Raw genomic sequence first — 17,580 nt, 5'->3', positions numbered from 1 at the left:
TTTCCATTCAGGATAAGAGCATGAAAGATTGACTTTGCTCAATGATGAAAACTACGGTAACTTACAACTGCTGCTGACAGTGGGTATCACCGGACATGATGGAACTTCTTTTTGATCAAACGTGCATAGGACTGCATCACATATTTACCCTTAGTACAGTTAAAAGAACCTTGCTTTAAGTTCCTCAACAGAATTTGGAGCAAGTTTGGACTGTAGTCTCTAGTAGCAGTGCTTTTTAAATATAGCTGGAAGCGTTAAATCTTACTAGCTTTGCCTTGATAGGCTTCGTCAGAGGGGAGGAATACATACAGCAGTGGACGTATATCGTTCCGCTTTTTTTAAAAAAAAGCCAGAGCTAATAAGTCGTCTGCAAAAATAGACAGGGCTCTTGAGCCTCAACAGCCGTGCAAAAAAGGGAATTTCCGCTTGTCGTGCCCCAATATTAATATCTTGCCACCACGCTCTTTTTAAAACCCCAAATCCTTTCCACTCCATCGACAATAGGGGCAGAGGAGGTGCAACAGAGTATGCACGGCGTTTCCTGCAAACCAGCTAGTCAGGATTGCGCACGCGCAGTGGCGGGAATCCCACACCTCCCTCCCCCGAGCTCGCGCCGCCTCCCGCTTCGCAGAACCCACGGGCCGAAGGGCGGGTGAACAGAAATGCTTCCCAGCCGGGGAGTTGCCTGCGCTGCGTCCTCCAAGGCGCCAGGGCGGCGCGCTCCTCCTTGGCCCACTTCCGGCACAGCTGAGTCCTCGAGGGAAGGTCCTGGGAAGCGGCTTCTGGGGCAGAGCGCTCGGCTGTTTGGCGATGGAGCCGCCGCTGGCGCCGCCGCAGGGACCGGTCCGAGTCTCGGCTGCCTCTTCTCCCGCGCTGGCCGCGGGGCAGCCCAGGGTTTTGAGTAGGCCGGAGCCGCCGGGCTCGGGCTCGGGCTGGGAGCGGGTCCGGGAGCTCTTCCGGCGAGAGTAAGCCCGAGGGTTTTGTTTTGCAAGAATGCGAGGGTGGCCCGGGAAGCGGCAGGCGCCCCCGTCTCCTTGCAGCCAGGCGGGGCGGGCGCGGGGCTGGCAGTGGACGCGAAGGCAAAAGCTCTAGCCCACTCGCGTGCCGAGTTGAGTTGTCTCGAGCCTCACACGGGCACTTTCAGCCTCTGTTGATAATGTGGCTTCATTTAACGCTGGCGTTGCATGGTGGGGGGTTCGGGATTTCTGAAACGTGAAGGGGGCTTTTTATGTCCTGAAGAGTTGAGTTCTCATCGAAGCATTTTCTCCCGCAGCGAGCTAAATCGGTATCCTGAAGAAACGGTCAATATCATCAAAGCAACGTTTTGCGGGGGCATTGTCGGCATGGTCTATGGCGGGGTACCCGGTTTTATAAACGCCAAGAGACGGTACATTGAGCAGAGCCAAGGAGAGGTTTTCCACAATCGCTTGGATGCTGCGGTACGGACAGATTCCTGTCTTGGTAGAGCACACATCAAATCAGTCTTCTCAAGAATGCCGTTACACACATCTCCTTAAGTGAGCACACTAGGAGTGCTATGGACACTTGCCACTTTCACTTCAAAAAGGTGGTTGTAGATCTTGGGAAGGGCAACCAAAACTATCAAGAAGCTGGGGCAACTCACCTGAGAGAAATGTTATGATGTTATGGGCTTTTTAGTTTAGAGAAAGTGCAGGGCGTGATAAAGGTGTGTACTTGGTATGGAAAAACTGATTACAGTAGATACAATTTTTTCCCTTTTCATATAATGCTAGAACCTGTGATCATCTGATCAAGCTGAATGCTGGAATATTTAGGACAAAAGGAAGTGCTCCTTCACACACCACATAGTTGTTGTTTTTTTAAAATATTTTATTAAGGATTTTCTTGTTTTACAGAAGTAAGTGTAATGCCTCGTATTATTTTTTTCCCCCATGTAACATTTTTACAAATCTGTTTCATTTGTTGAGGCATTAGGGGGAGAAGAAAAAAAGGAAAAAAGAAAGGGGGGTGGAGAGAGGGAAGATGGATGGGGGTGGGGTCGGGTGGCGGTGTTTCTATTATGTTTAATGTATGTAGAGTTTGGCGTCAACTTTGCTTGTGTTGATCACTTGTGTTCCTTTCAATATGGCTAACACACACCACATAGTTAAGGATGGGATTTGCTGCCATAAGATGTAGTAGTAGCTGCCAGGTTATGTGGCTTTACATGTGGCTTCATCAATAATAAAGCTGTCGATGGCTACTAGTCATGTTGGCTGCATACTGCCTCCAGTCTTGTGAGTTGGTGTACCTGTGAATAGCAGGAACATACTGTGGAACATGTGGGAATGTGCCATTGTGCTTATGTTCTGCCTGCGGGCTTTCCATAAAGATTGGGTTGGCCACTGTGACAACAAGAAACTGGACTTCATGGGGCTAGAATGAGGATCACAGCCAGCATTTCCATATTGCCTGGGTTAATAGTCTGGATAATATCACTGAAGACAACTAAAATGTTTAGTTCTGAGATGAGCACTAAAAAATCCAGAAATAAAAAAGCAGGTTATGTGCATGTACAAATGAGCTGAGTGGTCCATAGTTTTGTCAACAGTAAAGCCTGCTGAATTGTTTCTGGTGCAAGGGTCTAGTCCAGAATCCAGACTATAAAGGCGCAGGTGGGGATGTGCATGCAGAAGCAAAATAAATAACTAAATTGTGTGAAATGGGAGATACTGGACTTCTTTGATTCTTTCTGCTTCTAAACAAATATTTTAGCCCCTATATAAGATACCTTACAAGTAGGCCTCCTTTTCTCATTAACCTCAGGAATGGTACATATAAAATGTCATTTGGGGTGTAATAAAAATTGGTAGTGTGGCCTGACAATGTCTTTAAACTTTTGTAACTTTCTTGATAGCGAACTGCACATCGTGCAGCAAGCAGGGGCTTCATCCGTTACGGTTGGCGTTGGGGCTGGAGAGTTGCTGCCTTTGTGGCAATATTCAAGTGAGTATGCTTATTCTTGGTTGGATGAGGCAGTTTATGCACAAAAACTGTTCTAAAATGTTACCATTGTCATATCTGTGAGCAGTTAACTTGCAAGATGAGACAGTTTAAATAGAACCTCTCCTTGTGTCCTTTCCTTCTGACCATCATCACCATCAGATGGTGTAGAGTCTTGTAAAAACAGCTTATCTACCCCCAGCCAATCATTGGGACTTGCATAAGGCAAACCAACCATTTCTGTTCTATCAAAAAAAGCTATGTTGGCATATTGAGAGCTGTGGTTGCTTCTCCTCAGAAGGTCTATAGTCATTCCGTAACATCATAGCAGACCAGCTAATAAGAACTCTCAGGCGACTGGTGGAAAACTGTCTATTTTTCTATCTGGGGTGGGACCAGGGTCTGACTGCGGTGCTCTGGGCCTACATTCAACCCTTATGACCCTCCTCAGACCATAATCCCTCCCAAGCTTTTTCCTTGGTTGGAATGTATGAATGCTTCCTGGACAGAGGATGGGAGAGGGTATGTAGAGAAAGCTTGCATGTATGGAATGTAGCCTATTAGTGTCCTGTTAGTCATTGTGTATTTTTAAGCTGTAATGACTGTTTTATATAAGATCCAGGGATAGGCTTTATTTTACTTATTTTTTTAGTCTATCATTTATAATTAAAACTCCAATTATTTAAAACTCTTACCTCAGGTAATTGCAATTGTCCTTGAACTTGAAATGGCATACTGTACTCAGTATCCAAATTACAGCCTGCTTTGTACATTATTTTTTTCTCTAGTTTCCATTAGTAGAAAAAAACATGCATGCTATCACTTGTGAAGTATGTGTTTCACGTTTTGCCATAAATATATGGATCAGGAAGTGTATATTTTTCCTGTATGTTGTATGTAAACTTTGTCCTGTGTAGAAAAAGTCACATATGAAATGATTCTAAATACTCACCGTATCGTCTAAAATGGGAAGAGTTAGCAAAATTTTTAGTCAAGAACTACAGGCCACTGTTTGGACCACCAGAAATAAAAGTCTTTTTCTTTCATTGGGCAGTTTTCCTTATTAATCCTTGTTTTTCTCACAGCACAGTGAGCACTGCTATGTCTGCATACCGTGATAAAAACGCCCTCAGTCACTTTGCCGTTGCAGGAGGTGAGGCGATGATATTTGAATGTTCTGTTTTGAATGAGGCAGAAAAGTTGATTAGAGAAAATTAGTTTCAGAGCTCAAGAGTCCTGCTTCTTGGTCTATTAATCTTCACTTTTTGACCCCGATCAAATTCAAAAATACGTTTTGTTACTTAAAATGATTTTTTTTTAACCAGGCAGATCTTTGGGATTGGCATTTCTGTCCTGCTGATTTCAGGAAAACTCATTTCCAAATGTGTATGCTTATGATGACAGCATTAATATTGTGCAAGCTATAGTGGTTCTTTGGTGAAAGGTTCTTAAAGGATTATAATATTAGAGGATTAGTAAATAATTTAGGATACAATTCTATTCCCAGTTACTTGGTAGTAAGTTCCCCTGAACTCAAGGGGACTTACTTCTGAGTAGATATGTAAAGGATTGTGCTGTCAGTCATGTTAAATATGAATGGAGAATTGAGAAGCCAGCAAAGGAGAGACATCTTCTCAGTTTCTCTTTCATTGTCAGATTTTGCTACTAAATTAATCTTATATTGAGAGAAGCCATTTTTTGCTAGCTCTGAAAAGTGCTATAAGTGGATACTAATTTGTATTTTTGTACATGCAGAAATTAAATCTTATAATTAAAAACACTTAAAAGAGAAACTTAATCCCTGCCCTAATTTTTCTGTCAGAGTAAGCTGTCTGCTGTGAAACTGCTATAGTCCTCTGACATAAAAATGGCCCTATTGAACCGACACATCCATATTTTTAAATATATATAATAACTGAAAAAAATCTAAAGGAAACAGTTCACCATATCCTGCTTTGTAATCTCCTTTGGTTTCAGCTGAGTTTGTACTGAGTCCTACATAAACCTCGCTGAAATTATTGGAGGCTGCACCCTTTTAAAGGTACATTGTCAACCTCTTGCAGATTCCACTTGGCATCTTGTCCGTCTGTTTTTTTGCAGACCCATTTTTGTAAAGCTATCATGACAACATGAAAGGACAATCTAATTCTCTTCCTAGATATCTTTGGTCAGTACGTAAGAAAATAATTATGTGGGAGAGGTCTTTGTTTTATTAACATCTTTTCTCTTTTGTGAAAGCCCCAGAGCTGACCCGTTTTAATGCATTTCTGCATATTATTGAAACTAGTAGTTTATGACTTGTCAGCATTCCCAGCTTCTGGCTCCACAAATGGAATTAGGAATTCTTCTAATTCATAAGGGAGCATCACATTACCCAAACACTGCATGGATGAAGGCAGCAGCTCCTGCTGGTTGCATATACCTAGAAAGAAGTACCAACTTTCCTTTCACAAATGGGAGCCATAACAGTTCTAACTTGAATGTGCTGTTGGCCACAGCTGCTTATGCCTGACAAATGACTGGTAGATTATTTCCCCCATAGATGGTAATTGGTATGATTCCTTACAGCACTCAGCTATTGTAATTTGGTACCTCTTTACGCTGGTCCTTGACACTTGAGATGTACATTTTTAGGATCCTTTATTGTAACTTGTTTTAATTGGGTTTTCATGTTGCATTTAAAATTGTTGTGAGCTACCCTGGGACGTTAGAGTGTGGGCAATAAATCAATGAATAATGATAATAAGCATAAGCAAAAACCTATAAAATCAGTTGAAACTTTGAAGACAGACTGGTTGCTAAGTTGTGCTGACAACATAGATTTCTCATATTGTGTTCTAAAATGAAATAGACATTACAGTTGCTGCAGCATACACTTTTAAGTGCAGACGTAACAAACACGTGCACAAGTTTTTTAAGATATGCGTACAGTGCCTGTACATATTTGCTGTAGGAAATACTGATCCCCCCCCCAATTATAATATTTGGAGCTGCCCGTAGCTGAATCTTTAGTGTGGAGTCCTGGAGCAGAGTCTAGTTTTACAGGGCAGGACAGGACAGGAAAAGGGAAGGCAGAAGGAATGATAAAAAAGCTTTTTCATTGTAGCTGAGACTTCTTGCAAATCTCTTGTGTGTGGTCTGATTCTATTATTTTTCTTATTTCTAGGTTGTACAGGAGCCTTGTTCAGAATGCACTTGGGCTTGAGAGGTTTGGTTGGCGGGAGCCTTTTTGGGACGTTGTTGGGGTAGGTTGCTCATAGATGTACAGTACATGTACACACAGATGCACTAGGAACCAGAATTGCTTCCTTTTGTTGGGTGTGATAGTCTGCAGGTGCCATTACAAGGCAGTTTTTGAATCTTGACAGGATTTCCTGCAAACTTCCTTTTAGCCTTAGACCTCGTCTGTTTTCTCTCTTACTGCAGAAGGTGGCTATTTTTCTTCCAATTTCCCACTTAGTTTTTCTGCATTCTTCTTAAACAGAAATTGATTTTTATTTGCCTGTCTACTAATGTTTAAATGGGCAGAGGTGCTGATTTTTTAAAAAACACACACAAATGTATTGATTGCTGTGGTGGGTCAATTGTTAATTTGGAGGATCCATTTTCCTTTTGTTCTCAGTCAGCTTTTTCAGCCCATCATTTCTTTTCATTTCTTTTCTTCTTGGAGGTGGGTGGGAGTAAATGTTTAGTAGACATAGGGTCAACATTTAGGGAATCAGTTTAATGGAGAAGACTGTGAAAGACCCACACAGAATTATGTTTTCTAATTATAAGAACAAAACAATAACAGTTAAGAACGATGGATTCCCTTTCCAGATTTGGGACACCTTTCTTCACCTCTACTACATCAATAGTTTTGATGTGTGTTGCATGCTGGGTATGGGCAGTAATGTTTAATTTAAAAAAGACTAAAGGAAGATGGAATGTTCTCTGTTTGTGGTTGACAGTAGAATTGAGCTCCTATTTTGCAACTGCTTTAAAAAAAGGCTTCAATCAATCTTTATTGTGGTCAAAGACCAGACAGCAGAATTAACAACAGCCGCATATACTATAGCTTTAAAAAAGAAAATGGATGAATAGGAGAAGGCACAGATGCAACTACTGGCAGAGTGACTGGTCCCCCATTGTTTATAAGTAATAAAGTTCTCCATATAGCTAAATGTACTTCCTGTGTCATCATCTTGCAGTGTACCTGCTGGAGCATTACTGATGTCAATGCAAAAATTTGCTGGCGAATCCTTGATCGAGAGAAGAAAACGAGAGCAATGGGAGCTGTATGAACAGAAGCTGGCAGAATGGTAAGGAACCAGTGCTGTTCGGTTTTAATTATTAACTCTGCTACTGAGCCAGGGTGGATCTGCTCTTCATCTAGGACTGCTACACAATGATTTTAGCCATGATTTTAGTGATGTGATATGATGCTCTTGACACTGACCATCAGTCATCTTTTGCTCGTTTTGAATTTTCAACTTTTGCATTTTCTGGAGCTTTTGCTGATATGGAATTGGTAGTTCCATAAAAATCCACATACTGTTGTTGTAATGGGCCCGTGGCTTGATTTTAGCATTATTTGTAGAATCCTCTTTAAATCTATGGCAATTGACAAATGGCACACTAGCAACCATGGCATTTTCTGGGTATCTTGTGATTTCAAGGGTGGGCTATAGCCATTTTTCTAGCCACCCAGTCCTATTTCCTAAAGTGGCTAACAATATAGGTAATTTTAAACAATGAAGGAGCATAGGAGAACTGTATTTCTTCCAGATGTTTTGGACTACAACACCCATCAGCCTGAGGTAGCATTGCCTAATGGTCAGGGATGATGGGAGCAATAATCCAGCAATATCTGGAGTGCCCTAGATTGGAGCAGACTGTTCTAGCACCAAGTTAATAATGTTTTATGGAGCATTCTAATTTTTTAAAAAGCTTAATTCACTCCCACTTGGTTGTAGTATTTCATGTAGTATTTCCCAGGCCCTTCCCTACATAGTTTCTGTATTAGTTTTCTCCCCTCTTACACTGGTTTTAAAGTTATAACCTTCTGAATAAAAATACACGAGGGGAAGAACATTTTCCAATTATGAACAGCCTTCTAGAGCTGTTTCCAGATGAAAATTTTATCCTGTAGTTTTAATATATTTCCCATATATTCAGTGTCCAGTTTGTTCATTCACTTTTCTGTGTGAACTGATCAGTTTGTCCTATGCTAACTGCAGGCATGTGGGCGATGGCAGATACAGTGTAGGTGAAAAAGCCCTTTACAGCACGTCATTGAGCCCTATTGAAAGTGTTTCCAGGATATATGAAGGGGAGAGAGGATTGTCTATAAGCAAAAAATAGTTGTCATGTGGAGGATTGTGTGAAGGAATAGTTTCTGTTTGAAACAATTCGTTGTAGACAGTTAATGATTTGTCAGTGGTAAATGGATTGACTTCAGCCTACAATGTTTGTTTGTTTTTAAAAATACATTTTTATTAAAGGTTTCTTAGTGTACAAAACCACGTGCGTTATCTCTTTTTTCAAGTTGTGTTTTCTACAATTTGGTTTCATTTGTTGTGAGACATTAGTGTTACATACAATGTTAGGTTAGGAAGAAAAGAGGGGAAATGGTGAGTGTGTTGGGGTGATTACGTTTCTATTCTTCTACTTAGTGTATGTGTGGGGTTTGGGGTCAGCGTCACTTGTCTGGGTTCTCTTACTATTCGCTCGTTGCGTTTCCTTGGTGGGGAGAGAAGTTGGGGTTGGCCTAGAGTGTGGTTGGTTGTCTTTGGGTGGCTGTAGTGAGGTGTGTGTGTGTGTGTGTGTGTGTGTGTATTTGTGAATCAGGTTTGCCAGATTGATTCATATGCTGTTGGTGGATTCTTGTCATTGTCTTGTTGGGCTGTGTATGTGATAAAGGGGAGCCATACTGGGGTGAAGGCATCTTCTTCCATTTGTCTCTTTTCAGTTTCAGTTTATTGGTTAGTTTTTCTAATAGGTTTTAGCCTCCAATGTTAATGGTGATATAAGCATATGAGGTGCAGTTTTGTTTTCCTCTCAGAAGTACAACCATGTTCTTTTTTCTTTTTCTTTTTAGGAGGACCAGGCTCAGCATCACTGAAAACATCTCAAAGGAAATGGATGATGTACTTCAGGAAGGAGCTTCTCCCAGATCATGAGTGAAAACAAATGTTCTTAGTATTGCACACTGGAACTCTTAACAAGTGGTGTTAAAAGTTTTTCATTGTGGCTCAGTACACAATGGACTCTCTTGAAGAGCTCCTAGGTTTGGTCAGATAAACCAGGAACATGGAAAGTTCAGCTTCAGGTGATGACTAGCTACCTCTTTAGTTGGGAGAGGAATAAGCTTGAATTACTTCTCTGGATAGAGAAAGTACAAAATTCACTTTTTGGGGATATGCTCTAAGGGATAACATGGGTGTATTCCGAAGGTTTCCAGGGTAAGTTGATGGGTTGAACGGTGGAGTAAATCTAAAACAATAAAGAAAAATAATAATTATTTTGAATGTTCATGTTCATTGCTGTATGAATTCTTGGGTTTGGTGCCACTCCTCTTTTGAATGCAGTACTATAAATCTTAACTTATCTTTGACCTTACTACGTACCAGGAGACATAGGTCCTGGGGGGAGAGCTAGGGCTCCCCCAATATTTCTGAATAAAGCGCTGCCCCCCCCAAGCTCTGCAGCAGCCATGTGTGCATGCTCATGTCACGTGTGCAAGCTGTAGGGCATCCACACAACCCGTCAGCAAAAAATGTTCTGCCATTACAATATAAAACAGCATTGACTAGCTTTGGTATGCTTCACTTGGAAGGAGTTCCCTTGGAATAAATGAGAAAATAATGGTGATATTGCAGTTTCCTGCCTCCCTGCCCCTGATGTTCCATGTCCCCAACAGCCATTACTGGGCTGCTATTTATTAATATACAGTAACCATAAAACATAAACAAAATTAGTAAATTCAACAATAAAATCTACAAGCACCTTACAACTGCAAGTTAAGTTTCCTGTGGGCTTTAACAGGATACTACTAGTATATTTTTTTTATCGGGTTGTCAAAATGTTCCGTGCGTATGTGTTTTGTTGAGAATTGTGAAGCTGCACATGCTTTGACTATTTGTTGCTGGTGGTTGTAGTATTTGTATACTGATTCCCCCCCCCCCCCGCGAGCTCAAGGATGTGTGCATTGTCTTCCACTTCCCCATTTTTATTTTCACAACTGCCCTGTGAAGTAAGATATGCTGAGAGCTGGTAGTTTAGACACCAAAGTTGTGAAACTACACATACTTAAGAACATTTTCTGCTTTTTATTTATTGGGGTTGACAAACATTTTTTGTTTTGCCATTTTGCTGTGAGTATGAAGACCATGAAATGTAGTAGTTAAAGCATTGTATTACATGATCTGTGATACAAATATGTATCTTGCTTTTCTACTCAGGAGCCCAAGGTTGTATACATTATCCTCTCCTTCCCTCTTTTATCTTGGCCTAGCCTACCTCGCAGGGCTGGTGCAAAGTTAATAAGCAGCAGGTCTCTCCAATAGATTTTAGGGTGTGTGCAGTGTACCAGGCCCTGCAGTGTACCAGGCCCTGGAAAAACCCTGTTGGCATCCTCAGCTGGCTACAGATTTTCAGGATTTTTTAAAAGCGCATTCATGCCCAATATACCAAAGTTTGTCCTAAAATAGTGGCATTTCCTGCAGTATAAGTGTTACAGAAAAATCTAGGTGCGAGGCTGCTCAGTCACCCAGCTCGTCGGGCAGAGCCTGTCGGTCCCTGTGGAATAAAGGAAGGAGTCCAGCCACCAACCAGAGCAAATAGCTTTAAACCAAAGTTTATTGTGCAACAGGTTCAAAGCGGAATGGGGTGACAATGACTTTGAAAACTTTCCTGCCATATCCAGAATATAGTTCGTGCTACATCATTGCTACATCACTGACATGTCACAAAAGGGGAGGGGTAGACAGGGGTTACACTAGTTTAACCTTGGCAAACATGTCCAGACAAGTCTTTGGTACAAGATTAGCATAAGCAGGCATGTCAGGGCAAGACCCAGGTATAAGATTAGCATAGGCAAACACCTCTGAGTCCTACCACCCAAAGTACAATAGAACTTCCTTTGCATGTCTGGACCCCTTGGCAAGTCTGGTGATGGGATTAGGCTTTCCTTGGCCAACAATCAGCTCAGCAGTTGTCACCTCTGGTCACTTCCTGGGGTAGGAGGTGTGGATACATGTCCTCATGCTTGGGGAGGTGGCAGGGAAAAGAGTCATTTTTCCAAGGGCAAAATAGTGTTGAAATGGAGGAAACTGGCAAAGGAGTTGATTTTATATAATTGTTAAAGTTCCCTGAGCTGTAAAGTTGAAAGGATACATTTATGCATTATATTTGTAACATTTAACAACTTTAAAGATGTGCCCCCCCCCTGTAATTTCTGTAACAATAAGCATACTTGAAATCACAAGCTGCCTTCTGCCCTATAACGGTGGAATGTCTTTGAAAAGATGGTTTTGATGTAGTGAAAACGCTTGACAATTGTTCTGAAAAGGGGTTTTTATCCCCACCTATTTGGGTACAGTGGTACCTCTGGTTGCGAACTTAATCCATTCCAGAGGCCCGTTCGTAACCGAAAACCGCTCATAACATGTGGCGAGCTTTCGCTAATGGCGCCTCTCGCTGCTGCCGCGCCACTGGAGCACAATTTCCGCTTGCATCCCGGGGCAAAGGTCACAACAAGGGACATCTACTTCCGGGTCAGCAGAGCGCGTAACCCGAAGGATTCGTAAGGAGGACGGTACATAACATGAGGTACCACTGTACATGGTAGCTATAATATGTCACTGTAACCAATGTATCTTGGCTTTCTTTAGTGCTGGAATTCAGCTGTGTACAGAGGTTCTCCTGTCCAAGCTCTGATGAGACCATGAACTGCTCAGTTTCTGTAAGGATTACCAGAAATAACCACAAAATATTTGGACTTTCTTTTCCTTCCACCATTGCGATAAAACCGTTACCTAGTAGAATACACAGATTTAATGAGACAAGTGATCCATTTGCCACAAACATCATTGGGGAGGAAAGGAGTAGGATGAAAGCCACAAACCATAATTGGTTTGTGTAAATTGTGGTTGAGTTTTTATGACTTATTGTTCATGTCTTCGCTCTCTTCAGGCACTCTTTTTTGCCCAAAAGAAAATGAGAATAAAAGGCCTGTTAAATGCAGTGAAAGAAAAAAATCCAAAATAATCCAGTTCACTTACTGCACTGGCTCATTTATTAAAAGCCTGAGTCTATATAAGCATACATTTCATTAAATGGAATAACCAGGCACAAGTGTGTTTTATATTTGAAGTGCAAAAAAGACAAATGTTTAACTTTGTTTTATTGGTATAATTGTATAAAAATAGTTTAAAAACAACAGCCACCATCTCAGGCTGAGGACACGGGGACACGGGGACACACACACACACACACACATGTATATACAGTATATAAGGAGAATTCGCTGAAAAGCTAATGCTAAAATATAACTTGGCATAATTACAGATTTAACCTAGTTTACAGTCAAGAATAAAGTGAAAATAGGAGACAAGCAATGCTTGGATACATTTTGCACAGCTGAGAAATACATTGTTTGGGAAGCCTGCAGAAAAGCTGAGCTGCTTTAAACAGACAGGACTGATAACATGTTACAGTTCCTATTGTGATATGAAAGGTTTACAAATAAGCAGACACCCTAAAAACCTGTCCACTTCCTTTGTTAATCACCTTAGAGACAAACTTTAATGTGGCAGGGAGAGTTTCTGGTAAAGTGTTTGTGAAACTTGGGTCTGCTTTCTTCAATGGTTGGGTTAACTCTCGGATTAAACCAAATAATGGTGGTTTAGAGCCTGTTTATGTGGCAAACTGAGTGAGTTAGAAGATAAACTGAGTTAACCCCTGGCTCTTGGGCATTTTCTTCCTCCATTGAATGCCATGGAAGAATCCTGCTTAAGAGTTAAGTGTGCTTATAGTATTGAAATCCTGATGCTCAGATAGGCATATATCCCATTAAAGCTTATACATACCGCTAAATCTTATTACAGCAGTAGCAAATGAATATTTAAAAATACTCATATGGCCAATAAATAGTTCTTGCTACCCCTACATTTACATAGAGGGTCCATAGCAACAAGTATAATAAAGCTATAAGCATGCCAGGCTTATTTTCTGGTAAATAAAATTAGGGATGAGAGGTGATAAATTATGTGCAAGCCACAATTTAAGTTGAAGGAGAGTTTCCAAAATGAGAAAACACTCTTTACCCTACATAGCAGGCAATAATACTGTTCCTGGGTATGGCTTCTCCAGCTGCAGAACCATACTAGTACCTTCCATTCTGTTGCAAATTGCATGTGCGTGGATGGCAAATAATGGCGAGAACATCTCACCCTTACACTAAATACACCCCTAACTGAGGATTTTATTACAACGTGAGTGAGAGCTAGTTTAGCAAAGATCAACGGGCTCTGTAGCTGGGGACAAGTGGTCCAGTCTACCACGCATCCCATGTGGTGCCCCCAATTACTTTTGGGTGCTGGGACACCGATACCTCATAAAAGGAGCGTTTGCTTTCCTTCGTGTTGTTTCAGAGACAGAGCATTGCCAAAGCCTTGCTCCCTTTTCCACTTGAAACGGGTGCTGCTTTGCTGGTGGAGTTGCTCACAAGTCACAAGGAAGAGGTGGTTTCACTCAGTAAGATGACTGGAGGTGTCCAAGCCACCGGATCTGTCCCAGCGGGAGTGGGGGAAGCACTCTTTGGTTTGAAATGAACTTCACTGTAAAATTTCTGCTTATGAAGAACGACGGTTCATTTCCCCTTCCAAATCAGGCAGTTGTCTAGAAGATGGTACTACGCGTTGTATGTAGTTGTCTGATCATTTGGTGGGGGGGAGGGTTACTTGTAAAAAAATGCTGTTGAGGTGGAACAGTCAGTATGGTGGGTAGTGCTTTTAACCCTTACCCCTCCCGCCATTTTTCTGAGCAATGCTTCTCTCACACCTGGAAAGAGAGAGGTATGCCCTGTGTCGTCGTGAAGAGCGATGCACTCCAGGTTCTGGGATCCAGGGTGATTATGTCCATTTCACCAGAGCAGAATGTTGAAAATCCAACGCCACTGCCCAGGTTCCTCTATGGTCAGGCACATGCTGCTTCCGATGTCCCGTTGGAAAGCTGCTGCGATGTCATTTCACTTGTTGCCACTGGCTGGTGAGATGTCATAGGCTCTGAAACGTCAATCGGTTCAGCAACATTGAACAGAAAATCTTTGACATATTTTTAAAATTCTTAGCCATGTTGGTAAAGAGTGGGGGTGGGGAGAATTCCCATTAGTCATGAGGGTGGAGTATGGGACAAAAAGTCAATAAAGAAGAACAAAACATAGGCTAATAGGCTATGACCGGTCATGGTCCCCCAGTGAGCTTCATAGCTGAGTAGGGATTTGAACTCTAGTCTCCCATGTCTTAATCCAGGGGTGGGATACTTTTGGCCTTGCAGATGTCGCTAAGCTACAAATCCCACCATCCCAGGCCATTGGCCATGCTTGCTGGGGCTGAGGAGAGTTGCAGTTCAGCAACATCTGCAGAGGCAAAGGTTCCCCACCCCTATCCTAATCCAACACTCTAACCCATGGGTTGGCAAACTAAGGCCCAGGGGCCGGATGTGGCCCAATTGCCTTCTGGATCCAGCCCACAGATGGTCCGGGAATCACCGCATGGATCAGCGCGGGGATTCTGATGGTTCGGGCTGTGCCATTTCCCCCCCTCCCTCACACACACCGTGGCGGTGCCTCCTCCCTCCTCCCTCCTGGCTTCTCCCAGCCCTGCCTAGAGGAGGAAGGGGGCTGGGCTTTGTTGATGGCTGAGCGCCATTTTAAGCAGCCCCTCTCTGGAGCCAGCCTTTTCACGTCACTCATTGTCCCTCTGCTGCCACCGCCAGCCCCTGCCACTCTCAAGGCACTGGGGCTCATCCGGTGTTGTGGAGAAGGGAGGGGAGAGTCGGGGGGGGGGATTTTTCTCTCCAAAATATAAGTCTGGCCCCCCACAAGTTCTGAGGGACAGTGGACCAGCCCCTTGCAGAAAAAGTTTGCTGACCCCTGCTCTAACCACTACACCGCTCAGAACTAGCACTCTGAATTGTTCTCAGAAGTTAGAAAAAAGTGCAGATGAGCAAACACGGCCTGTCAGCAGACAGAGTAGCAGAGTTCAGTAATAGCCAAAGCTTTGGAAGTTTGGGACTTATTCCACTTTGCAACTAATTTTAAGACTGCAAAGGAGTCTAAATACAAAGTAGTTTCTGAGTTTGTATTTAGATTGTAAGCCTGCAGTCACATACATTACCTTCCACAGGCCGAACTATTTGACACAGCATCTCTTGTAAATAAAATAAATAAAAATAATTTTAAACTTCATCTCTATTATCCTGCAGTATGTGTTGCTTTCCATAATACTATTGCAGTGGTTCCCACTAGTGCATCACATCCATGTATGCTCTGAAGAATTCATCTGTAGTTGAAGAATACATTTAAGCAATCCCTGACTTTTTTCAAATAAAACTGGTGCAAATTGAAATGTTTCATGGTCATTTGGTTCTGGGGTGGTAGTTGAAAATACCACTTTGTGTATATCACTAGCTCCATTGGCCTAACATTATGAAAACTGGAACTGCCTTCTTGCCTGCATACATTAGAAGAACCAGCTACTAGAATTGCCCTTTCATTCACCGAAAGGGGAACCTGAAGACAACAAATGTAACTTGCAGCCAGAGGCATTTTTAACAGGCAGTTGCCCTGAAGAACAAACTCACTGAACCCCTCAACTCCCCTCTTTCGAAGGTCAGGTTTAATTTTCAAGATTGCGTGCTAGGGGTGTGGGGAAATTCTTTTACATATTTATTTACATTGTGGAATATAGGCTATGGAAGTTGGACCATTCTTAAGAAGCAGAGGGTATAATGTTTTCAGAGTGTGGCTTCATTCCCTTTTACGAAGCTGCAGCACTAAGCTTGAAGCTGGAGGCAACATTTTCTCAGGAAAAATGTTTGCAGACTCACCACTCAGCCACGTAACCTGGAAAAGGATATGGTCCAGCACTATGGCTCCAGTTGAATATTGGGGCTCATTCACACTTGTTTCCCAATGCACATATATTTCAGTTTGCCTTGGGATGATGGCTGCTCTCTCTCCCCCCCCCCCTTAGTGTTATTTTTTTGCTGAGCTGAAACATTCCTGGTTTGGGAGGAGTTGTGTGTTGTTTTTTAAGTATGATTTTAGCTTGTTGCTTTTAGTCCTGTAAACCTCTTACTATATTTTTTATGAATTCGTGGGCAGCACGCCAGGGAAAGGCTCCATTGCACTAGGAGGACCAGAAATATTGTTAAATAAACAGGATTGCATCCAATGCTGGCCTTACTCAAAGTAGACCCACTGAAATTAATGAACATGATGAACTTGGGCTCATTAATTTCAGTGGGCCTAGCTTGTATTGAGCTTAGCTGGATACAACCCATAAAAAGCAAACATTCATTTCCTAACATGGCTACAGTTTAAGCTGAGCATGAAATGAACCTAAGGATCTGCTTGCAATGTTTGGCCACAGCCCTGGAACATGTAAACTATGAACAATGGCTTGTTTCCAGTAGTAACCTAAGGGTTTATGAAAAGATACCTATTGCCTTTCTTGGTGGTGTGCATGGTTCTTCTACCCCTATTATTCTGGTAACAAGCCTGTGAGATAGGCTAGGCTAAGAGACAACTGATTAGGAGTCTTGACAGCTAAGTGGGTCTCTGAACCTGGGTCTCTGAATTCCTAGCAGGGCTCTCAACCACACCACAGTTTCCTACATTGGTTGGTCACAAAGGCATCGGAACTCACTGCGGCGGCGGCATCGGAGGAATGTTGGCACTATCACGAGAGCAAGGACGAGGATAACAATGGAAGCCGCTATGAAACCATGCGGAGGAGGCGGTGGAGATGAATTGGCGCACTTCCCTATTGCTGAAACGAGAGAATTGAAGATAAATCTGTGACTGCACTGAAGAGCCCATGGGGCACATGAGAAGCAATACTTTGGGGCACTGAGTGTCACTTATCTGAGTGGAGCACTTCCAACATTAAGTTAGTTTTCCTTTCTCCTGTTAACTTGAAACCCACCTACATACGGAAATCATGGCCATTGCTTAATGTCTTACATTTCCCTCCATCTACTTGATAATATTGTAGGGATAAACAAATAGATACCACATTCCAAGCCGAGGCACAGGAATATTTGCTGCCTGCTTGCGCGCGCACACACACACACACGCACACATACACAGGAACACACAAATAATCCAAGACAGTGACTTGGTTTTGCATTTCGCACTGGTTCAGCTAAATAGTTACAATGCTATCTATATTTTTTGCTGGTGTTTCTGGTACTGTTCAAGATGGAATCCATGAAAAAGCAGAAATGTACCATCAGCTGACCAAATATTTTCAGCTGTGATGCTAAACTTCTATAGGAAGTAATAATAGTAAAAGTTTGGAAAGATACAGTGTCTTCCTAACAACACACAGCTATTTTAGATCCAGAGAT

At 42.3% G+C, this 17,580-nt stretch overlaps 2 protein-coding genes across 3 annotated transcripts in view; one reads left to right on the top strand and one right to left on the bottom strand.

Moving 5' to 3' along the window:
* The first annotated feature begins 746 nt into the window (after positions 1-746).
* On the top strand, positions 747-9,466 carry TIMMDC1 (translocase of inner mitochondrial membrane domain containing 1). Its single transcript, XM_081003943.1, has 7 exons — positions 747-965; positions 1,274-1,439; positions 2,879-2,967; positions 4,050-4,117; positions 6,131-6,209; positions 7,155-7,265; positions 9,044-9,466. Exons 1-7 carry the CDS (start codon positions 811-813, stop codon positions 9,123-9,125), a joined length of 750 nt encoding a protein of 249 aa, XP_080860069.1. The 5' UTR covers positions 747-810; the 3' UTR covers positions 9,126-9,466.
* A 2,866-nt stretch (positions 9,467-12,332) lies between these two features.
* Positions 12,333-17,580, bottom strand: part of CD80 (CD80 molecule) — a 37,967-nt gene continuing 32,719 nt past the window's right edge. For both annotated transcript variants that reach the window (XM_081003942.1, XM_081003941.1), the window contains 2 exons: positions 16,878-17,000; positions 12,333-14,231 (listed from right to left, as the gene is read on the bottom strand). In XM_081003942.1, coding sequence (XP_080860068.1) covers positions 14,143-14,231; positions 16,878-17,000 — 212 coding nt within the window. In that variant the 3' untranslated portion in view covers positions 12,333-14,142. The remainder of the gene's footprint in view (positions 14,232-16,877; positions 17,001-17,580) is intronic.

This window comes from Podarcis pityusensis (genome assembly GCF_964106645.2).
Source record: "Podarcis pityusensis genome assembly, chromosome: 4".
Lineage (NCBI taxonomy): Eukaryota > Metazoa > Chordata > Lepidosauria > Squamata > Lacertidae > Podarcis > Podarcis pityusensis.
The sequence above is the reverse complement of the archived record's forward strand: the minus strand, read 5'-3'. Positions and strand labels throughout refer to the sequence as shown.

What these genes read in the sequence shown, in the direction of transcription:
- TIMMDC1 (XM_081003943.1), top strand. Translation starts at nt 811, where the DNA reads ATGGAGCCGCCGCTGGCGCCGCCGCAGGGACCGGTCCGAGTCTCGGCT. An exon ending in CGGGAGCTCTTCCGGCGAGA is followed by an intron (nt 966 to 1,273) that starts GTAAGCCCGAGG and finishes TTTCTCCCGCAG; the next exon opens with CGAGCTAAATCGGTATCCTG. An exon ending in GCCTTTGTGGCAATATTCAA is followed by an intron (nt 2,968 to 4,049) that starts GTGAGTATGCTT and finishes TTTTTCTCACAG; the next exon opens with CACAGTGAGCACTGCTATGT.